At 42.7% G+C, this 24,683-nt stretch overlaps 1 protein-coding gene across 2 annotated transcripts in view; it reads left to right on the top strand.

Moving 5' to 3' along the window:
- Positions 1 to 414: 414 nt before the first annotated feature.
- The window catches only part of khdrbs3 (KH domain containing, RNA binding, signal transduction associated 3), a 50,541-nt gene continuing 26,272 nt past the window's right edge, over positions 415 to 24,683 (top strand). The window contains exon 1 of one of the 2 annotated variants that reach the window (XM_062445997.1): positions 415 to 844. In XM_062445997.1, the coding sequence (XP_062301981.1) occupies positions 754 to 844 (91 nt within the window). In that variant the 5' untranslated portion in view covers positions 415 to 753. The remainder of the gene's footprint in view (positions 845 to 24,683) is intronic. The other variant, XM_062445996.1, reaches the window with a different exon arrangement.

Here is a 24,683-nt window from a genome sequence, read left to right on the forward strand (position 1 = left end):
TCAGCACTGCAAAATGTCAGTTCAGCACACTAGAAATCCCATTATTTATGTTGTAATTTAAAAAAAGAAAATCCAGCGTTGGGTGGTCTACAATCAAATGTAGCCTAACTACTAACCCGTGGCCTAATGTTTGGTACCGTAGCCTATTTTTGACTATTTTAAATGTATTTGAAATGATTCGAATATATGTTACAAATATTTGCGTTTGTATAGCGTTGTTGAAAATAAGTAAATAGTTGATTTGACAGGAACCGAAATCTAGCACGGAATCAGTACCTTGGACAGTTCCAGCTGTTCTTGCAGGCTTTCGTTTTACGCCCGCCCCTTCCGATGATTGACGCTTTACATTGCATGAATTTTGTGAGTACCGTGAACGGCGACCAATAGGACCTAGAATAAGCTTCGTTGCCAGTGGATACAACAGTGGGAGCTTCAAAGAGGTTGTTTACAGAGAGGAGAGAGATTCAGGTTGGCTTGGCTGTGATGAATACTAGGGTTTTTACGGCAAACACAACTCCGATGGGATAACGGAATTCCTGCGCGCACACAATTTGTGGTGGCTGTTGCAACGTAAAAAGTAGCTGCAATGCAATTATAGCGACCACGAAAGACATTGGCTCATCAATTTTATTTTTGTAACAGTATATCGGTGCAATTGATGGTGTAGTGCTTGGGATATAGCGAGTTTTTTTTCCAATTGTACCATTAGTCCACTACATAGTACGTTGATTTGGAACAGACGCACCACTCGAAATGGATAGCGAAAAGTATTTGCCGGAGCTGATGGCTGAGAAAGACACACTCGACCCATCATTTCAGCATTCTTTACGGCTACTGGACCATGGTAAGCATCAAAAGAGGATATTTGGGTATTTTCGGTTAAAGCTATGCTATAATTTGAAACGGTAATATCTATCAAAAGCCTACCTGGTGATTTGGCCGTTTGAAATGAGCTATCCTCATTAGGCTATATCACAAATTTAAGTTTGTAATGACGAACTGTCCGAGTCCCAACTCCAACATCGTTTCTCGACCACTTATATTTCTTGCATACTAACCCTATCTGAATTTTAGACATTTGTCTAATTTGATTATAAATTAGCCTCAGGTTATCACTTGTCTAGCATTATTCATTCATGCGGAATGAAATGGTCAAATTGTTGAACACGAGCATTTTTTCAAAGTTGGCCAACATCACGAAAAGGTTTCATATTTCACTTCACCTTGGCTGTGAATATGTCAAGTCCTGATTAAACTCAGAAATATACATTGCATTCTCTGAACAAATAAGGTGTAATGAAGCAGTCATTTAGGAATGCACACAGACGTGTAGAAAATGATGTTAACATTGAAAGAAACACATTCGTCATTCGTAGGTGGATTTGTTTTCCACTTTGGAGAACTTGACTTGATCCAAAAGCTATTTGAAAGCAGGATAGAACAGCGCGTGTTCCTCAGTGATTTGAAGATAGCTTTAATTAATCCATTGCAAAGACTGCTGCGCTGTGTGCACGGTTGCTTTGAAGATGTCTGAATAAAAAAAAATACTTCCAGACGCACCCCCACGGATCCCCTCTTGTGGGAAATGCACTAGAATAGCATCCAAGCACATCCTTCGAGTAGCACTCGTAAATGAGCTGCATGTCTGGAGTTGACGTCTCAGTGCCTTAAAAATCCTTCTTTTCCGATTGACTTTACAAAGTTCACCAAAGAAACGCAATCATCGATAGCTTTGCAAATGTAAATAAACAAAATAAGACTTTAATAATAATATAAGGTTTTAATAAAGAACAGAAATGTAAGGTAATGTTCTGCCATGGCCTGAAGAAATGAACATTCTGCCAGAAAGGATTGCTCGCCAACCATTCATTCAGTAGGATGAGGCATTACTTTCTAAACTCACTTTCCTCTTTTGTCATTGGACTCAGGGTCGCAATTTGCAGGGAAGTATCAAGATGGAGATATCTGTGGTTGGTAACAGATTTGTGTGAAGCATGAAAGTACTGAGTTAGGGCGAGACAGGGACAGAATAGTTGTTATGAATGTGTTTCTGTCAGCTCTCTCACTTAAGGTAAAATCACTTTAGTCAGGGAGAGATAAGCCCATCTTTTACTCAGCACTTTTGCTTATCAGCCAGTTTCAGTTTTAAAAATTGGGATAGATTTTTCTCTGAGCACAAATTTCTTCAGCAAAATGATAGAACTGGAATTTCAAGGAAATGCACATTTGGAAAGTTATAATTTATTTCACAGCGTTCAAAGGAATGAAAAAGAGCGGTGTGCTCCATACCTACTGTCAAGTCTTGGACTTCTGCACAGTTAAGGTAGCATCGAATTTAAGTAGCCTAATTAAAGAGTCTTTAAATCATGCAAATATAAGTACATTTGAAAAGGAAGTTCAGAAAAAGGCATGGGATTATAAGAAACAGTTTGTACTTGATATCAAGACTTTGTGACGTTACGGTTGAGGACAAATTTGTAGTTAGACACATGTGGCAGCAGTAATCCTTGACATTTTAGGAATCGAGCTACAAGCCATAAAGAACAGAATCTGACTAACAGTATGCCACAACTCATAAAGTGTAAACATTGTTATCTCCCTCTTTCACAGCAGATGGCACATGGTGCAGTTTAATATATAACCAGTTCTGGAATGTTGCTCATGAGCTCTGGAGTTGATTTTGCAATTGGCCTGGGATGCAAACAGAACCAACCATAACGAATATGCATAAAAGTACAAAATTACGTCTAGAGAGAGTTGGGGAGAAATGTGACATTGCACTCAACGATTTCTGGGCCAATCAGAGACTAGCTTGCTATTCTAAGGCCGGGCCCCTTGCAACTGTTTCCCCAGGGTCTGAATCTGCCCTTACCAAGGTCTTCCCACCATTACACCTCATAGCTAGCAGTCACTCTCCCTTTTGGGATAGACCGTGGATTGATATGGGAGGCTTTGGCTGGTTTCCATTCTGAAATAAACAGGAAGAAATTGAAGTTGCTTTGCAAATACATGGAACTATTCCTAAACCTTATTAACCTTCAAGTTCAGAGTCACTCTTCATACATAATGATCATTGTGGCATAGGCTAACAGCAATAAGTGGAATGTCACCACAAGTGTAAAACCTTGATAAGAGTGATTGATTATGTGTTAGTCACCGCAACTATTATGAATCAGGAATACAGAATGAAAACCATTGCTCTATGTTACACCCATGCAATTTGTGCGTATATGGAAGTGGAGAGCATTGTACAATCATAACCAATGGTAATAGGTGTGTTAACTAGATGGAACCCTCAATTAGCCTATAACTGAAATTTCACAGACTTTTCCGAGAGCGTATTACAGAAAGTCTACCCTTGAAAGTAACAGAGTAGCTAAGAGTAGCTAGCTAAACATGTGAAGGAACCATCCTAGGTTCAAAAGGACAGGACAAATTAGAGTCCATTTCTTAAACATGTACTGTGGTGAGCTAGAGCTGAACACCCCTGCCTGATTGTTTCACAGCCTGTGTCTCATGTCCATGGAATGACTTGGCCCTGACGCTGAACACGAACAGTCCCATTTTTCTGGCCCCACTTCTTGTTTAATCATTTTAGTTTTACTGCATGTGCTCGAGGTACATTTCAACAGCAGCTTTTATGAGCTCATTGGCAAAGCGAAGGACCCCAAGCCTCACGTGGCTCCACAGCTCCTGAACATGGAGGTAGAAGTTAGACCGCTCGTTTCAGACGTGGTGCCCCCGTCATGAGCGCATGCAGTGTGCGCCCTCATCGGCAGAGGAAAATAAAGTTTATGTGCTCGTATTTGAGGGCTTGGAAATGGACTCTGAGTCAGTGCAGACTCGAGTAGGACGGCTCCGCAGTGAACAGAAATAGCCCTTGGCTCCGGATCAAAGGTAGAGATACTGTTGTGTTGGGGAAACAGTGCTTGATAGCGATAATCATCCGACTCTGGCCAGTGAGCTGAGCTACACAGGGAGATAGTGACGCGACCCAGCCGCTGAACCCGTGAGAAGCCAGGCATTCACGGACCCCGAGGTTTGACCTACACGTGTGCTGTTGCGTTGAACTCGCAGGTGAACTGAGGGAAGGCCAGACGGAGAGCCCTAGAAAAAGCTCTCCGCATTCAGACAAGTAGTGCAGAGGTGTTGAGTGGTGCTGCGGCTCAGAGGTGTCTGCAGAGCGGTGTTTCACTCCTCTTCACTGGATCCCACAGGACGTCAGGGGTGAAATGTAGGCCATGAGTAACACAGACAGGCCCAGCCATAAAATCTAATGGCATCATCGTTTACAGGCGTGATGAGTTAACATGCCTGCATTGATTTCACTGTTAATGTGCGACGCACGCATGCTGGTTATTTGAAGAGTAATGAGTCGACGGGACTGTAATTTAACCATGATCTCACTCCCAAATCACTGCTGTGCCACATTCAGGTTTGCTCCCGTTAAAATGCTGCACCAAGGAGTAATTTCAGTTTAAGAGAAATCATTCATTCAAAGTAATAGTCCTTTTACCTTGTTAACAACACAGTACAACAGAAACCTTTGTACAGTACTTTTTGTTACTACAGTAATTCAGACTTGCGCCATTTTTAACAATCTTCTGGGTGTGGTTGTGCTGGTTGCGGTTATCTAAAGGACTATCAGTTTCTCTTTTTGTCTCTCTACATCTTCTTTTATTCCGTAGATTTCAGAGTGTTGTGGCTTTACTTCTCAACTACAGATCTCATCACTGGGCTTTGCGTCATGATGTGTGATTTCACTGCATGTGTCTCAGTAAAACTCATTGACTTGGAAAAGGTGCTTTGCATTTCAGTTTGAGCAGAATGGAGGACAGACTGAGACTGTTTTAGCTGGAGTTTCTCTTTCGAAAGCTGCTGATTGTGGAGTTTGCGAACCAGAGGTCTTAAGGGAAATACCGCTTTTTTTTTTTTTTTTAAAGCACCTATTTGAATTATATCATCATATTGAAAGGAAAATTAACTGAACCTCTGGCAGAAGGTTGTAGTCACACAAACCTGACCTGCCTGATAGCAGTCTAGCCCGAGGCGTGATTTAGCTTGGTGATAGTCATGGGTGGAAAAATTACCATGAAAACACATTGGTCTAAATATGCTAAGTTTTCTATTTCTATTTTAGATGTAATAAAGATGAACACCCCCCCCTAAGGGTCTACTTCTATCCTGTATTAGGACTGCTAGCTAAGAGCAGGGTTTCTGCCTTGCATTCAAACCCTCCTCCACCAGCCAAGGCTCTCTTAAATAATGCAAACGCCACTTGTTTAGAGAAGGCAGGAGTATTCAGAGAGCCCACACTCCGGATCTTGTGTAATGAGATCATTTAAACCAAGCGTGGAGCACGTCCTGCAGCTGATTCAGGAGTCCCAGACCTTTATCTGCAGGGTTTGTATGCTCAAAGACATGTGTTTGCCCACCGCCCTTTCCACCCCCAACCCCAATACTACACAAAGCATTATAAAGGTTAACTCTCTCTGCATTGATTAATCAACTACAGCATGGCCCGTGTCCCTCTGGCTTTTCTGCACTAATTATCCATCCATTAATCATCATTCCATCTCATAGTAATGCAATCTGTCAACACAGCACGAGACAGCACAAAGACAGCCAAGATTACAATGGATTAGTATGAAAGCATGAGAAAGCCCCACTCTGTGTCTTTCTGTTTACTGTACTTGAGGGTGGAGAGGGAGAGACGGACTAAGTAAGGGCTCACATCCCCTGGGATAGGTTTTTGTGAAGGATTGTGCCAAAGTCAGTTAAAAAAAGAAAAATGCAATCTGAGAAAAAAAGAGGAGCGGTGGAGAGAAATTGGAATTGAAAAAGAAAAAAAGAGAAAGATTTATTGGGAAAATAGCTTGGTGAATGTGATACCTACGAATAAATAGAAAAGTCAGGATGTTTTTAAAGGAAATATGATACAGAAACACAGGTTGGGGGACAGTTCGCCGTTGATTTCATACTAGGGCCTCTGCATTTCTGTGAATCACATTTTCAAAACTGAGTTTAGTTTAAGCTGAATATCTGAAAGGACATACAAAAGGGCAGTGTGTTCATTGAATTTGTCACTGACCTAGTCCTTCAAATGAAAAGCCAGATAACAGCCTTTTCACATTGATTTTCTTTTCATATTTGTCTTCAAATGTGCTGGCTTGAGATTCAATCCAAATGTCAAGACGTTCAAGAGTGTACATCTAGGTAATGGTAATAAAACCAGGTAATAAAACCTCCCAATTAACTGTTTTCTTACATATTATTAATTTTGGCTCAGCACACCATTTCAAAGTGTTCTTCATCGCTTCTCAGTTTTCTTCAAGTAGGCTAATTACTGCATAGTAATCAATTTTCAATTAGTGTTTTTTTTTTAACGTCCTGTAGTGTGCTTGACTTTGGAGTACCTTGGCTCAGAACACTTGTTTGAAGGGACATTTTCACTGCCCTTCCCCTCATCTTCCTCTGACAGTCTCAGTCTCACCTTGCCATCTTCTTATTTACGTTGTTTTGTGTGGTTGGCACCTCTATTGAGGGGATTGTGCTGGATTAGCTTCTCCGCCTTCCCAACTGATCCGATCCATTTTGTGTAATCCAACTCAATTTAATTATGTTTATCGTTCCACCTCGCTGGAGCGCGGACCGGCAGCGCACCTTTCCAGATAAGCACTGGGGCCTTGTGCCTCGTTGTAGGCAGACGATTCAACTCTGCCTGTTGCTCTATAAACAGATGGTATAAGTCACCTAGACGCTGGGTAAACACTCCCTCAAAATAATGCTTGGATAATGCAAAAGAGTGCTTTGAACTATGAATTGCCTTTGAGCATGCCTTCCCTTCTGATACTGTATCATGTTGGTCATAGAGATATGGAATGCCAATGTTGAATGTATAAACCTCTCAATATGTTCGTGGGATGAATTCTCAGCTTGTGTCACCTCTAGTGTACTGCAAGGGTCAGAGAGCTCATTTGGAACTGTGCACAACCAGTATACAATCTCCTTTATTACTTTGGTGGGTCTAATCCCCCAACATGCAATATCAAAGGCTCACAAATATAAATCTAAAAATAACAATGTAATCATGCCAATGACAAACTCTGCAACTGGGAGACACAATTCAAAGCTCCATTGTCGGAAAAAAACTTAAGTCTGATCAGGTTTAGGATAGAACTTTGCATAGCACTTTTGCAGCAAATAGCGCGAAAAGTATTAATGCGATTAGATGTGTTTCGAGCCTTTGGCTACTCCAACCAGATCTCTCTGTAGGAGCAAGAAGCGCCTCCTCCCTTTCACACTTAGCTCTCCTCCCTTTCACACTTAGCTCCGCTATGCATGTGTGCTCAATACCAGATGTGCTCCCTAAGTAATGTAGCAAAAACAAACAGTAGCATAACGTTTCATGTTTCATGTCTTTAAAGTTCTTAGTAATCACCACTGCTGCTATGAACCCCAGATCGAAAAGTAACTGAAGAAAGCCTTGCTCTCGGATAAACATATTTAGAAGCTGTATCAATAAGTTACACTCATACCCTTCTTCCTCAAAGTGCTTGGATCACCTCGTGAGAGAGAGAGAAAAAACTCATACCCCAGTCTTTAGGGGTGGTGGGCATGCATCTTTAATGACGAATGACAGCAGCAAGGATATCAGTAAATGAAAGTTAAGTGCATTTTCTAGGTTTTTAGAACAGGAGAACTTATCCTGTAATGTACTAGAGAGAGAGAGAGATGGATGCTGACTTACTCCTGGTACCAAGGGACCTCCTCTCAGTGTCCTGCTGTGCTGCGTGCTTCACTTTGTCTCCCGTCTCTATTTTAAGGGGCTGATGTTAAGCCTAATTGTATTCACATTTTGGAGGTCTTTCCCCCCCACTATTCTCTGCTAGGTAAAGAGCTGCTGGTGAGTTTAAGCCCAATTTAATGGTATGTATTTGAATTCTTCGGGTAAAGTAGTGCACCTGTCAACAGGGTATGATAATAGCATGCAATAAGAATCACAGACATTGAAAAAACGTTTCCAGCTTTACAGACTGTTCAGAGGGATTACATAATTACATTACATTTTTCCTTGTCACCAACATTGAGGTTAAAGGTAAATCTGTTTAATACAACATGCATGACATTTGAAGCAGTTTATTGTTGTCATTACTGGTTAAATGCTAATTTATTCTTGTAGACACATAAACCCTGGGTCAAGTATGGATTATTTTTCCTATAACGAGGACACTTAGCCATTTTCTCCTCGGTAATGAAACCTCCTTTCCATTGCTGCTGGCTGTGTTTGTTTGCTACAAAAACTGATAGCTCCTATTTGTGCTTTGACCCTGCCGTTGGGCTATGCTGCTTGTTAGAGTTTGACCTGGGATTGGACCAAAAGGGTTGTTAGAGACTGACCTGGGACTGGATCTGGATGCTTGTTAGGGCTGACAATGCACAACACATGCGCCCACTCTCTTTCTGTCTTGGAGATCTCCACACATGGAGAACACCATTACAAGCAATGTTTTGACTTTGTGGAGAGTCATAAGAAGCTGTTGTTTTGACCATCAACATTTCTTAACAGAGCCCCATGCAGCTGCCTCTGACAGCAGCCAGGGATGATCCATGCCCAGAGTGCAGCTCTGTATAATGGACAGTGAGAATGTGAGGTTATTATTAGGAAGAGGCAGAGTCATATCATATCCCAGCTCTAAGCACGTACATGTCACACATAATGTCTCCTTGAAGAAGATGACGATAATGATACCCAGCATGCAGTCCACACAAGCAGGATCTCCTGTGAGGATGTGTCACTGAGAAGCTGTGAGGGTGGAAGAATAGAAATCAAGCTTATAGATCGGTGGTTCAGATGTGTTCACACGTCTGGAGTTGAGGCCAGGGTTTTAATTGCTGTTGGACCGTGGTGTGGCTGGTGAAGACAGGCAGGGGTTGGTGGGGGAGAGGGCTGAGGTTTGCTTCCTCAGTGGTGTGTGTATTGACAACTCCTTCTTGTCCTGGAGGAGCTGATAAGAACGCAGGAGCCAGGGAGACACACAGAGGAGTGGATCATATTTCAGATCCAGGAATCGGAGCCGTTTCTGGGGCTTGTGGGCCATAGAGGGCCTGTCAGACGGCCGTTTCCAACTCCAGAGGAGAAACAGAGTAATGTCTGACTGAAATCTGACAGAGCCATGTAGCACCACTCAAATACCGCAGTTGGGGAAGAAAGAAAAACGGCAGATGGCTAACATGAGCAAGGACCTCAGGCTACAACCAACACAAAAGAAACAGTTGGATATATGCAAAAGCATCATTGCATGCGCTTTCTCATTATTGAAAACCAATGAGCCAAAATACATTGATTTACTGGTCAGTGACTCGTGTAAGCAAAACATTCCAAATTGTTAGTTGTTTTTTTTATGTCGTTCAGTCATGGTTTACTTCCTTCTCATGTTTTTAATGTTGCTTTTCAAACATGGCCATACGGTCCAAACATTTCCCTGTGAATCCACCCAATCCCCAGGACCGCATTTTGAGTCTTTCCTGTTGGCCTATAGCTGCTGTAGATTACTGTCAGTGTTTTCTCTCTGTAGGTGACAATTTGCGCTGGGACAGGAGAGACTTCAGTTGGAAGGATTGTATGTATCTCTGGGCTCATTTTCAGGAGTACATTACCCCCGCTGTGCCACTGAGGTTGCCCAGTGAGAGATAATTGCGACACCTGCTGAGAGGGAAGAGCCCACCGTGAGGGAGCCGTCTTCCGTTTGTCACGGACGAGCTGTCGAAACATGATGGTGAAGCGGGAGCGGCCTTCAAAGCTGCGAGTGTTTGAGAGTTGAGCAAAGACAACACCTGGGATGTCTGAAATGTTTCTGAAGATATTTCATTTACCAAAAAATGAGTTATTAGTTAGAAATATACACACACACACACACACACACACACACACACACACACACACACATACTGTCTTGCACTTGAACACTGAGACAAACAAACACTCTCCCGACTCATTTACACATGCACAGGCTGCAGCACTTTGAGCTTGAACTTTTGTGGAACATAAATCAGCATCACTTCCACCACAGCATTATTTAAATCCCGTCTTCAGAGACGCCTCGGCTGTGTTCCCTTTACACAACACAAATAACCCCCCTGGCGATTGGTAGTGTCTGCCTAATTATCATATTTATTTAAAGTATCATATGACCCATTTCGTTCCAGAATCGGCCTTCTTGTCATGATTGAGTGGGTCCATGTTTAAGGGTAGTCCCAGGAGACAGTGGGCATTAAACACTGCAATCTTTAATAGAAGGACTAATTGTTTGCCACAGTTACTTGACTATCATTATCATTAGTCACCGGCACAGATTGTTCTGTATATACATTTTCACTTTTTCACTGAATAATAGTTGACTTTACCATGATGGATTAACTACAGTTGTCTGCAATGGACGTCCTGGACAAAGCTGTGTTCTTGAAGGGATGTTTTCACTTAGGACAGAAGATCTTTCATAACACTGTGAAATACAATAGGCCAATCACTATCACTGGCCTCTGGACCAGTGATAGAGTTTATGAAGCCATAGTAGTCGAAGGGAAGGGTCATAGTGTGCCCTTTGTGAAATCCGACCAATGCGATGGTGCACATCTGACTGATGACTTTGCCAATAATACAGGGAGATGTCTCTCTAATGGTCAGTTCTGCACACCAGAGTAACCTTTCATGGTTAGATCTTTGACTAACCTCTCAAACTCCTCCTTTAAACGGCCTCTGCCCCATGGCGCTTAATGGAGGATTAATAACGGCCAGCCAGTCCATCTTTGATCGGAATTATTGAATGTGTTCCCTTGGATACCTATTCAGAGCTTGGCCATGTCTGGGGTATTGATTAGCTGCTTGCAAATTTATGGTTATGTTTCGTCAATTTGCACAAAGGCAAAAACATTGTTGTGTCTTCTCCCATCGGTCATTGACCTCCTGCAGTCTCGCTAGCTGCTGGGGCTCTATCCACTATCCTGGCCTCATGTGGGTCTGGATTCTCTGCTTTTGTATAAGTCAGAGCATATTCTCTTTTGAGTCATTTGTTCAATTGACTGTGACCTTTCCAATGCATTTAATTCATCAATCATTGGCCACTGGATATTCTTAGAGGCATTTATTTTAGTCAGATAAATTATTTGATTTTCCCCAAGCCCCATCCCTACAGTTCCAGCCCCAGCCCCAGTCCCAGCCCTACAGCTCCAGCCCCAGTCCCAGCCCTACAGTTCCAGCCCCAGTCCCAGCCCTACAGTTCCAGCCCCAGTCCCAGCCCTACAGCTCCAGCCCCAGTCCCAGCCCTACAGCTCCAGCCCCAGTCCCAGCCCTACAGTTCCAGCCCCAGTCCCAGCCCTACAGTTCCAGCCCCAGTCCCAGCTCTTCAGCTCCAGCCCCAGTTCTAGCCCTACAGTTCCAGCCCCATCCCCAGTGCCAGCCCTACAGCTCCAGCCCCAGTCCCAGCCCTTCAGCTCCAGCCCCAGTCCCAGCCATACAGCCCCAGCCCCTGTCCCATCCCCAGCCCTACAGCCTCAGTAGTCCCAACCCTATCATCCCAACCAGCATCTTTTAAAAAGCTTTTTTGGGCTTAGCCAAATAGCAGGAACTTGTGGACTGATGTTTCAACAGAGCCATTATTAATGAGATCTGCTTGCCCGTTTTTCTCTCCGAGCAGGCAGAGAGGACTGTCTGTGGGGACTTGATATAGGAGCTAAGGCCAAGAGAAAGAGGAGGAGGGGTGGATATTCTCAGCCACAGAGTGGGTGTCAAGATGGAGGAATACAGCTGTGTTTCTACTTACAAACCAGTAACTGCAAACCATTGTGTGTGTAATGTGTGCTGCCAGCCTGCATTAACAATTCGAATCAATGCATGTTATCACACCAATGAAAGAGACAGTGGAGGGACTTTTCTAAAAAGATTTCCAGTCCAGGAAAATATGTAAATTATTTATTTTGTTCACTGGTATTGTGGTTTGATGTGGGTATGACTTAAAATCGAATGAACCCATTTAGTTAAAGACATTGGGAGCATTTAGCACATTTAAGACTGCATCATTACAGGATACGATACATACAATATGGCTTCTAAGGCTTTGTCCTATTATCCCATGTGTTCTAAACCCTAACCCAACACCCCGGGGATCATACCACCCTTAGAAAAGAACAACCAAGAAAAGCTATTATTTTAAACAGAATTTCGCCGTTCCCAAGGTACCAATGCGTCATTTTTACTCTGCACACCTCCCGAAAGACCAGTGGAGAGTGTGACATCTTGTCGCAGGAGCTGCCATGCTAACGATGTGCAGAGAGAAAAGATGTGCTGAGTCGTTGTAGTTGTCTCCACAATGGCCTGATGGTCTTGTCTCCCTTCCAGCTGAGACTAAGGCCACGTCTCCCTCACGCTGTACTATATTTGAGCATGACTGAAGAGTGAGTGCGCAGAGAACCCAACCTCGGTCTCTGTCTCGCACTCTCCTCAGGTCCATGCCAAGACTCTGACTCTGATCCCAGAGTCAATTCACATAGTCCGATGAGTGCGAATATGGAGGAGTAGAGAGAGTGGAAGGGAAATGGTCTCACCCAGTGCTAAAGAGACTTGGTAACTTCGAGAGACTATAACTTATGTAAAGCCAGACTTTGTTGTGCGTTTCCTAGTCTGTTGTCATCTCTTCCTCTCTCTTATGTTTCCTGTTCACATTCCCCCTGCTGTCTTGTTGCTTGACTAAAGTAACACATGCAACCGGATGTCAACACAGCAAAATACGATTTGCATGTTCCAATGTGACACTTCAATTTTCACTCTTTCAGGTTGTGTACTTCTCTGTTAGAGACTGATCAAATTCCTGTCACAGAAACGGGATGCACACTCACACCCAAACATGCACATGTACACACACACACAATCACACACAAACATGCATCAATAACGCAACTTGAGGAAGACAAATCAGATTTTTTTTCTTTTTTCGCTTGTTTGTTTATGAACTTTACACACCCTATTTTAATTCCTGCCCAATCCAGTCAGGAAGGGGCGGCTGCTGCGCCCTGGTCTGCACACTGTGCCCTCGGAGATATTGTCATAAAAATGGCGCGTCCTGAGGAGATAGCCGGCGGCGTTGCTGAGTCGACAGCCTGCTGTGTCCTGGAGTAGTCCATTAGCTCTACCTGCTCCTTTTCTCCCCAGGTTCCCCACAGCACTAAATGAAGCCAGGCATATTTTCATCTTCCTGACAGCCTGGCTGAGCCCGTAACCATGGGAAATGGAGGGCTGCACCAGGCCTGTTCATCTGGTACACAGGGCCAGGAGGCTGAGGGGAGAGGAGAGAAGAGGGGGAGAGAAAAGAAGAACATAAGGAAAGAGAAGGAAAAAAATAGTAGAGGGGAAGAAAAGAGTGGAGGATGGCTCAGATGCCTACACACAAATCACCATAGCATTTATTCAGGGATTTTAGCGCTAGGTTAAAGGCTTGGGTCACAAGATGCAGAACAATTACATACAGTGGTGTGAATTTGCTTATTATAATACAATATTCTCTCACAATAATATGATTATGCTGCAGCAATTCAATTCAATTCAATATTTATTTGTCATTGTCATAGAAAAACAACGAAATTCTGTTTAGAGCATTCAAACACTGCATCGTTTTGACATAGAAAGTTCAATACAAAGGTGCAATATCCCTCCAATAAACTTCTCATAAATAACCCCTGTATAAACCTTAGCACAATCAAGACACGTGCTCTAAACAGTAACAATCTTCAGTCATTAGCAGTATTGTGAACTGGAGTAAGGACAAAGTATCCCTTTGAAGACCTTTTTTCTGGGGGAATCCACATGCTTCGTGGTGCTCTATGATCAGAGCTAGAAGATCAAGATGACATGTACAATATTGAACACAAAACCTGTAGTAGCCTATATTGTATGTAGCCTGGAAGCTAAGTGGCTCACACAAAATGAGTCATCAGCTGAAGGTACTTGTGTTCAGTCTTTTATAAAGTAATAGGGAGGGCTGTGAAATATCCAAGCACAGCGGCAAGCCATATACCCAGTCTGGCAGAGGGAGAATCTCTTGGTGAATGCCTTTTTACGTTTTGTAATATTGTCTGTATTTTTCCTGCTTGGTTATTGCTTAAAACAGCATAGTGTAATTTTGTCAGTTGCTGAATTGTCCAATATATTGTCACAGACACCCCCCCCCCAAAAAGTAAAAAGTTCAAAAGTAAAACGTTCATCATACAGCACTGTCTAGAGGTTACTCTGACTGCCACTTGACCCCATTCATTTGTCTGATTCAGTTACTGTTTCAATTTGGTCCTCCATGGAATTGTTTGAGGGAACAGCGAGGGTAGTGTGTCTGTGGCCACTGGGGCCCAGGTGCCGTGAGTCCAGTATGAGTTTGTGGTCGATAATGAGATTGGTAGAGCACCAGACCAACTCCATGAACTCCCTTTCATTTTCTTAATCTGTACTCATGGTCCGGTCCAGTTACACAAAGTCATTATTTTCCACCTGTTTTTTTCACCACTTGATCACATCACCTTCTTTGGGGTGGGATGGATGACAGGAAAAGAGATCAAGGCTACAAATAAAATACCCTCCTTTGTAACGCAAGATCTTCAATAAAAATGGAGAACAAATCTCCTTGTCAAGCTCTGTTTAAAATGATTAATTGCAAACTCCCCCTCACCTCCTAGCTGCTCTGCCTGTTGACCTCGAGCCATGAGGCTGGGGAAGGATAAGAGGCCTCTGGACAAGGCTTCCTTCTGCCTCTGGCTTTAGCCCTCCACAATAAGGCTCACAATGGCAGATTCTTTTTGTCGCTTTTTCTCATTTTCTCTCGTTGATCTTGTTGCCGGCCCAGTGCCCTGCCGTGGCCCTCCCCTGGATCCTCTTTCATAAAATCCCAGGTTTGATGTGCTTTCCGGGGGTCCAGTAAGTGCTTGGCAGTGCACACCGGGTGACTCAGCTAGCACAAAATCAGCAGACTGACGCTATCGCTCCTGCAGCAAGGAGCTTGAAGCAAATCTAAGCGCTCACAATTGATTTAATCACTCTGGACGGTAGGTTGAATACAGGAGGGCTCTGTTCATGTTCTCCCCTGCCTTTAAAAGCCCTCTGTGGCCGCCCAGAGCCTGATCAGACATGATCACCCTGTGGAGAGTTCAGCTCCCTGGGAACACCTCAGCTACACAAGGCTCTAGGCTCGCTAATGTGGTCGAATAGGGACGAAGATTTCACTGCCTAAAATAAGAGCGATGACAGAAAATGTGAGCGAGTGAGAAGTTTACATTTGTAAGGCTTGACTCTTACAAGTTACCATTTCCCAGGACTTATTTACTGCTTGTAAGCTCCAAAGCAGTGTGACATTTGAGCACAAAAACAGGCACAAACAGCTTGTGCAGTCCTCACCACAACCTCAAATACTCCATTCATGAGAGGTAAAGTAGTTCCACAGTGATGTGAGCACCACAGTCTTTCGTGTTTCAACAGCTGTGGCTGGAAGGTCCGCAATGTCATAACCTGTAAAACCGCATTGTAAACCTTGACAAAGAGGGCATTGCCCTGGTCAACTGACTGCAGATGACAATGAGAGAGGAAATATGTATGAAAACAATATGGGGCTTCTTCCCGGCAATTAGTGTTGACTGAATCGATGGCCAGCGGGATTGTCTGTTTCTGTGCATCGCTCTTGGCTTGAGACTAGATTGGTATTGGTAGACAGGTCATCTTTGCGAAAAATGATATCATATTTGATTAGAAAAGATCTTTTAGGGTCTCTACATTTGACTGGCTGTGGTAGAACCGAAGCCTCTCAGATTAAGCGGCTCAGCTGCATGTTCACCTCCATCTTTGGAGACGTTTCAATGACGATACAGTCAGAGACATTGTTAAAAGGGGAGGGGTTGCGGTGTCCGTTTACCCAGGAGAGAGCCCGTGTAATTCATCAGCCTGGCTGGCCGTTCCACACACTCAGGCCTTCGCTGTACGACCATTCTTCCTCCACACACCCCTCCCCCCACTTCCAACCCCCCCCCCGTCTTTGTATCACCTATCTTTTCAGAACACATGTGGTACTATATCCAAACATGGATGTGAATACGAATATACTATACACTCACTAAAACACTATTAACTCTAAACATACACATTTGTGTCAAGGTTCTTTTAAACAGTAAACTGGTGCAATCCACACACCATTGTTTTCAAAATGTTTGGTTCTAAAATGATTTTTCTATTCATGTTTACATTTTTATTTCACCTTATTTTACACAATACAAAATATTCTTCTGCATTGTACAAAATCAGAAAAGTTGACACAACAGCACCAGACTGATAAAAACCGATCCATAAAGTTTATCTTTCTTAATGTAACAAAGCCTGTTTCCTGAACATTGATGCAATCGCTTCGGTTTCCTGTCCGTGACACCCCCATGCTAACCGTGCTAAATTTAGCTACCCTGTCCCATCTCCAGTCCCTCTCCTCCTCACGTCAGTGTGGGAGGTGTATAGAAAAGTAAAAGTGAGTGGTGGCTCTCATTGCGCTCAAGCTGGAAACGAGAGCGGGAGAGTATCCATTTCTTGTCGGTTAAGGGATATCACTTACTGTAACTCGATAGGTTGTCATGGGACACTGCGTGGCATGTTGAAGGGCTTTTGCAATATGGCTCAAATCATATCCAAATCTGTTAGCAGATTGAACGCATGTGATAAAATGTGATCAAATACTACTGAACATATCTGATGCATGGATATTTAGAGGCCCGTGTTTGTAATGGAATGCTCTGTATGGCAGAGTTCAGTGACATCCATAAAAAAGGAACCACACTGTGTAAGCAAAGAAAATGAGGTGCTAATAGAGAATGAACATATCTGGTGTTCTGCTATCAAATTAAATTACTTGTCTTATTCCGTTGGCTCTGTTACTTACAGTAATGGCCTTCCGAAAGATTTGTCATAGCTGTAGATAAGATAATGTTTTTTACATGAGGTCAAGTTTGTACAGAGGACACTAGAGATCTGACATCTGAACTTATGCTTGGCCCTTATAAGTATAAATATGAGGGCCAAGAAAAATGATCACACTCCATGTGTAATACATTAATATTTAATCATCATGAAATAATTGTAATCTTTTTTTAAATTAAAATTCTGACACTCCGTTAATGGTGAATCTGCAAAAGAAATGTGTAAAATTTCACAACTCTTTAATTAGTTCCATAGAGTAATTAAAGAGCTTTTGCATATACATTACTTTATAAATGATCACTATTTGAAAATCTAAGGATCACATGGGATTTTTTTTCTACCAAAAATATATTTATTATTGAGAGCTAATTCTATATACTTTAAACTACATGATCCCTACTGCTGCAGAGAAGTTGTTGAAAGAAAGTTGTTGCAGACTTATATTTAAAGAGCAAAGTGCACATCAATGAATTATTACTCATATGCATCAATATAAAAGAGAGAGGCTGAAAGCAACATGCATATGCAACAGCTAGATTAATGATCTTTTTGCTATCTAGTCTTGGTGCTCTTGGCAGGGTACTGTAACTGTGTCATAGGGGAAAAGATAGGCAGAGTACAGGAGAGAGAGAGAGAGAGAGAGAGAGAGAGAGAGAGAGAGAGAGAGAGAGAGAGAGAGAGAGAGAGAGAGAGAGAGAGAGAGAGAGAGAGAGAGAGATACAGACCCACTACTGGCATCTTCTTGGTTACAAGCCTTCTCATTGCCAGTAGGCAATGAGAAGGCTTGTAACCAACATGAAATCAATCTGTTTGTACAGAAAAAGGTACCCTGGCTTTCAGACTCTGGCCAAGCTACACTACAAAGTATTGGTACTATGTTAATGCCAGAGCCACCCCACACTGCAGCATCATCATCCTTACTACTGTACCTGGAGAGCTCTCCATCCAATCTGGGATATTTCCCTCCTAGTGTTACCCAGACTGTTCAGGACCTCACTCAGAAAATTGCTAAAGATGTCATGGTCAACCCCCCAAGCAGTAAGTCAGGAGTCCTTTTAGTGCTCTGGCTAAATTGCAAAACGTCTGACCTGTACTTAATCAAAACATCTTCTTTAAGCTTTCATGTCTTGTTTTACCTCTGCACTGATATGGTTCCCTATTCAGAAGGCCCCACTTGAGGATTGTTCTGTCTGCTTGAGCAGAGATAGTCAGGCAGAGAAAGGGCATGCTAAGAAGAGCATTGTGTCTGCCGCAGTAGGTAGTAACAACTCAACCCTGACGCAACAGACATTTTAGTTTTGGATGGCACATTGGTTTGAATGCTATGAAGTCTTCTAATGATGGCTAAGCAAATTAAATGAACAGAGATAATGAGTAATAGGAAATGACTAGTTATGATTATTAGGGATATTTCCACATTCTAATGAATATTCTAAGGATGACCCTGTAACATGTTAAGGGTGATTTATTGGTACAATGACTAAAACTCACCGTGACAAGTATGTAGACACTAAGGAATGTTACAATTAAAATGTGTAAGGGATGCACAATATTTAACTCAGTATTCAGAGATATACTTAGTGATTTACAAAATAGTTTTCATAATCTAGTAATCTGCCATGTTTGTTTTTAGGATGAATGTGTTGTGATGGGGTTCTGACCCTGTTAGAGGTAGCCTATGAGACAGTTGTTTAAGTGAAAGTCTCTATTTACCTTTGGCATGGGAAGGGATATTGGCAGTGACATCAGCTTTCCATGAAACCCCAATGGATAATCCACTATGCATGTCGGTTTTTTGTCGACTTCAATCAAGTCCTTGTGATCCCTGGGATTCTTTTTAATACAGGCTGCCAGATAATCTGCTTGGTGAGGATAAAACAACACAGGCCATATATTTGTAAACCTGATCTAGTCTTCTCCCCCCTTCCTGCCTCTAACTGCTCTGTGCCTGATGCTGAGCAGTTGCTACACCTCCATGTATAAATTAATGTATTACTGCGGGTGAACATCAAGTGGTTAATTTCAATTAGTACATTAATTCTCTTTGTTCTTGGGTTGTTTGATGCTTACTGCCATGAAGATGACCTCTGTTATTAAATAGATGGTGTGCAGCAGCACAGACTCGTGTATGGCTAGTGGAGTCTGTAGCCTTCAGAGGACAGGCATATAAGCGATTCTTTTTCTATTAGCAACATTGCATATTTCATCAAATGTATGAAACGCTTCTCTTCAAGTTGCTGCACACTGTAATTTTAACCTCTGGTTCAGTTTCGCTCTCATTCCAAAAAGTGCTCTCAAACTGTGAGAGTTGAGATCAAAGGTGTGAGTTTAGAAATTCTTGTTCGCTCGCAGATTTTCAGTGTAGCAGTGAAATGCATGTTTACATCCATGAGCTCAGATGTCTAACTTTGTTAATAATCAGAGCTCATTCAGATGATTTTCGATGTTTACGTTAGTCTTTGAAACAGTGTTTGAAGCATTGGCTGCCAGTAGGCTGCCAGGAACCACGTGACTGCCTTTTTAAAAGCACTTACACGCACTCCGGCTATTGTCTGCACTTTTAATTGACATTTTGATGAGTAATTGAAATGAAAAATTAAAGCGCCCGGCCCATTATGAGTTATGATGATTCAGTGCATTTTGATAACGCAACCTGAGATGAGTTCCAGATAATGATGTACATTAAGCTGCACAGTTTTCATTTTCATTTTCAAGTCCCCCCTCCTTTTCAAAGCCTAATGACAGTTTTATGGGAAACTTCATTAGGCAAAGTGATGTTGGACCGATAAACATCAGCTTAAGTTAATTATACCGTATATCAAGGGTTCAAGTAGTCTTTGCTTTGGTCCTTTTCTACATACATGACTTATCATGGAAGATGGGGTTTGGTTAAACCCTGTGAATAATAATAATTAATAAGATACCATTGGGAAGATATATTTTCATTGATCACATCCCTGAACGTAATCCACATTAATTCATTTCCTTAGTGTGTTCCTTTTCCGGATCAGATTCTTAAGACGTGGTTGTGTTTGTTGTCTAGAGTGTCTTGTGAGGTCCACAGTGTGTGCTCAAGGAAACACTGCAGGCTTTGTTTTGGTTGCCTCAGGCCGGCCACACAAAGATAGCAATTCATCTTAGATGGAATCCGACAAGAAAAAGGCGTTAGGGTCTCTTCCACAGGATGGCAAACGTCCACTTGCATCACCCCACTCCAGCATCTCTTAAAATGAATTTTTAATCAGACACCTTCAAAGTGCAGGTACTGTAGTCGTAAGCCAAGGGGTGGTTGGCTGATAGAGACATACGGGACGGCAGGCCAAGTTTGCGGGGGTGGGGAAGGAGGTTCAACACGTCCCAGAGAACTGGAGAGGCACTCCATGCTCATGGGAGCTCAGTCCTCCACATTCTCTGTACTGCACCTTTAAGTGTGCAATATGCCCACTTGATTGTCAGACTCATGAACAATCACAGGAATATGAGGAGGCACTTTATTTCACTGGCGTGAGCCGTCTCCTTGTTTGTATCTATTGTTTTTATGGAAGACCAGAATATGTGATGAAGAGGTTATTTCCAGAATTATGCATAGAGAATACTATTAACCTATATAACACATTACACGAGTCTCGCTGTTGTGTCAGAGGAACTTTTCAGTCAGTCTTAAATCTTTTTGCAGTATGCTGTTTTGGCATATACCGTAAGAACAGCACATAAACTCTGGTACTGCTACCTTTTGAAGTATACATAGATTACACAGATTAATGTTTCAAAGTCTCTTGGGTAATTAAATCAAACATACATGTCAGGTTTTCCCGTAAACAAAATAAATAGAATTCTGGTTTCTTGAATATGAAATATGTGTTTTTTTTGCAGGATTCACAGGGGACCTGGTTTGTCTGTATTTCCTTTTGTTTTGTTATTCTGGCTTTGCTTTGTTATTCTATCTTTTCTCTCTTGCTTGAGATACACTTCTCCATTGTTACTGTTGAATCTACATTCTTATTAAAATAAGAATCTGCATGTGATCATAGTTGACAGTCACAACTGGTCCTGTGCTACCTGCAGTGAACTTTGAAATCCCTCATGGAGGGGAGTCAGGTGGCTGAGCGGTTAGGGAATCGGGCTAGTAATCTGAAGGTTGCCAGTTCGATTCCCGGCCGTGCCAAATGACGTTGTGTCCTTGGGCAAGGCACTTCACCCTACTTGCCTCGGGGGGGATGTCCCTGTACTTACTGTGAGTCGCTCTGGATTAGAGAGTCTACTAAATGTAGAAGGTAACTGAAAAAATGTTGGCCTAAAAGTCAGAGAAGTCAATTCTTTAAAAAGTTCAATGGAGACCAGATATAGTAATATCAGATTTTTAAGATATGAGGGATAACACCGCACACTGTGCAAGCCTTAAGGGGGAAGGTTTTTTTGGTTTCCAAGCAACCAAACTGAAAAATTAAGGTTTGTGCATACAAATGCAGAAACAAGAAGAAAATATCATGTGTGTGATGTTAAGAATGTGAACACTATAAAGTTCCCTTTGATTCATAACTTTGGAACATGGTTACAAAACAAGTATCTCATGAATGTGCATGACTCGGTTGACTAAAGGTTAGGTATAGCGCCGTCCTGCCTTATTAATAGCTGACATCTGTGCCACCTGAAGAGAAGGAGAGAATGAGGAGAGTCTCAAGCCTCAGTTTGGTGCGGAATGTGAAACGATGGCCCACACAAGCTCAAACACATCCTTTCATGTCTCTGACTCTTTTCTGAACCTCGGTAGAGCTGTCTCTCTGGACTGTTGTATGAGAATGTGATATATGCAAATGGTGTGCAGAAAGACTCCCATAGGATAAGCACACAAACTTCATTTTCTTCTCACTGCTTTGACATAAAATAACTAAATTATATATTGTTGGAATATCATTGACATACCTTTACACATCGTCTGTTCTGCAATAGGAAGCCTGCACAATACACCTATTAAAGTTAATTTGTAACAGATTTGTGATCACAAACAAATAATTATGAGTATACAAATCCAACAAATCCCCAAATCCTCAAAGAGTTATCATCAGGCATGCAAAGCCCCGATAACACCACCTCCATTCATCCCACCATGTGGGAAACACATAGGCAGTCAGGAGTGCGAGAACACCGGGGTAAGCAGAGAAGAGACGCCCTCGCTGGCTGGATGTATCCGAGGCTTCTGGGCCGGATGCTGAAATGGAAGAGGCCCTACTCAAGGGGCTCTCAGTCTTAATCCTGGACATTATCTGCACGCTGTAAGCGGGTCTTGGCTCGTTACCTCGCGGTAGAGAGCCAGGCTGGCAGGGCTGCCTGGACAGAGAGGGAGAGAGGGAAGGAGCGGGAGAAAGGCAGAGAGGGAGGGCGGGAGGGCCCGGACTCGGCCACGGAGAATGTAATCTCCAGATTAGGGGGCGAGACGAATTCCTGCCGCCAGCCTGACCTTGTCAAGGCGATGGAGGGGCCAGAGTGAAATTGAGATTTCAGGATGGAGATGAGAGTTTTGAGCGTCAGTGTTTCTCTTTCGAGGGTCACAGCCTGACGCCATGATTCACACGTAATGTGCGGTCACACTGGAAGCATGCATGAAACATGCCTGGGCCATACTGTGGCTGACACCTACTGAGTCAGAGCTAAATCGAGATGGAACAAGACATCTAGCCTTTGTTTTTCTACAGGCTGTGTAAGAATTCTCACATCACTATCACAAATAAATTGAGTTTGTGGTGATGGGGAACCAAGCAAGCTGGTGGTTGAAATGTAAATTTGTCTTCACAGTGAAATATCTGCATTGAGGTTGGAGCTGACATAATGTTGTGCTGACCAAGGAATTGGAAGGTTTATCCTGTGGTTCGGAAAGTAGGAAAAATGTGCGATTTACCTGTTTGTGTTACATCATTCATTAGACTTGTAACTGCACAGAAAACCTTCTGTACAGTGTGGGTAATGAGTCATGGTCAGCATGAAAGGAACATACATTGTATACAGTGTCTGGGAAAGTGGAGAACAAACTACAACAGTTCTCTTCAGAACAGCACTACAGAAATTAAATGTCAGATGTTTTGTACACCTGTCCTTACAGTCTGTCTGGTAGAGGGCTGGTTTACCCCCCAGTGAGCATGTGCAATGGTCTTGGGCATACAACTTTGCCTCAAGGTAGCGAATAAAATGCAGCATTTTTTTGTCAGTGTCTGTCAGTTGTCATGAAAATCTATAGTCACACCCAAGCAGGGGGTAATTTGAGGGAAAATAGTGTCTAAATCAAAACTAGGGCTGGTGACATTGGAGTGAGAGCACAGCCCTGCTATTGATCTAAATCCTGGTAGCTTTGGCAGTGCCTTACAAGCTGCTGACGTTACCCCATGACAACATTTCCAATGTTACTCCATGAGAACCTTCAGTCACTCGACATGTATCACTGGCCAAGTATTTCTGTTTCATATTTATCAGTCTATTGCGTGTTCAAAACATCAGGTGTCCTACTGTAATTCTGTATTCAGAAATGGTGATGTTGCCTTGCTGGGTAACATCCTATGAAGTCCACATTCTCTTGCTCACACATCCTGCGAAACACATGCCACATGTGGACACTTTAAAATTGTAATTGGTATGTCAGTATCCTCAACATAAAATTTGAGAACTTAATGACCTGAATGCCTCATCCTCCCCCAACACTCCAACTCTCGCCTGACAAGTCATGTATAATCCCACAAAAAGCATCCTCAAACCGCTTATGAATTTTAAATGGAAGGCCTAAATGGAAGGCCTGTCTTAAGTGATTCCATTTCTAATAGAAAAGCAGACAGCTGGGGCGGCCCCCTGCTGAGTTTTGCCGTCACTCAGCTCCATGCATCTTATAGGCTGTAAATACAATTTTAATGTGTGACAGCCATGTGGGAGAGACATACCACTGGCTGTGGAAAACCCCCCCAACCCCAAACAAGAACTCGTTCCACCTCGAGAGCCTCAAGGGCTGACCGAGATCGCTGCCATCTTTGGACGTTTTTGCCAAACGCTAAGAACGTTAATTGGACGGAAGAAATAGCTGCACTTTAGCAGAAAGTTCAGTGTGTACTGTACTGTAGGCGTTGTAGCAGTGAAGATGGCTGTTTTCATTGGTGTGAATTGTTGTACCAACACTGAGGTATCCAGTGAACCATTGAATGCTGTATGTTGCCTTGAGGATGACCATAAAGTGGAGGGAGGAAGAGACTCCTTCTTGTTATTAGGCCAGGCATTAATATTAATCTTGCCTCCTCTCTGAATGTGAGATCCAGGCTCTGCCCTCTTGGGAGGAGTTGCAGCTTAAAGCCATCCCCAGCAGACTGATGCATCTGTTATCCTCGTTAAGACCGATATCAAAGCTTTTCATTACATTCCTGAAATCTAATGCTGCGTAGCTCCATAGAGCCCAGACAACCACCTTTTCATTTTCTGGACAGTTTCTGGACAGTTTTCCCATGTAATTCGAGAACTAGAAATTCAAGATGCAGCGATAGTGACATTCTTCAATTAGATGATTCAAAAAACAAGCTGCTTGATGTGAATCGGGCAACTAGCGCTATACACTAAAACTTTCATAGTGATTTTGATTGATGTCTTACTTTGAATGTTGCAAATAATGTTTAAGATATTGATGCCACAAGGCCTTCTCCTGATGCTGGCATTTATCTTATGT

The sequence above is a fragment of the Osmerus eperlanus genome, chromosome 20 (genome assembly GCF_963692335.1).
Source record: "Osmerus eperlanus chromosome 20, fOsmEpe2.1, whole genome shotgun sequence".
Classification (NCBI taxonomy): Eukaryota; Metazoa; Chordata; class Actinopteri; order Osmeriformes; family Osmeridae; genus Osmerus; species Osmerus eperlanus.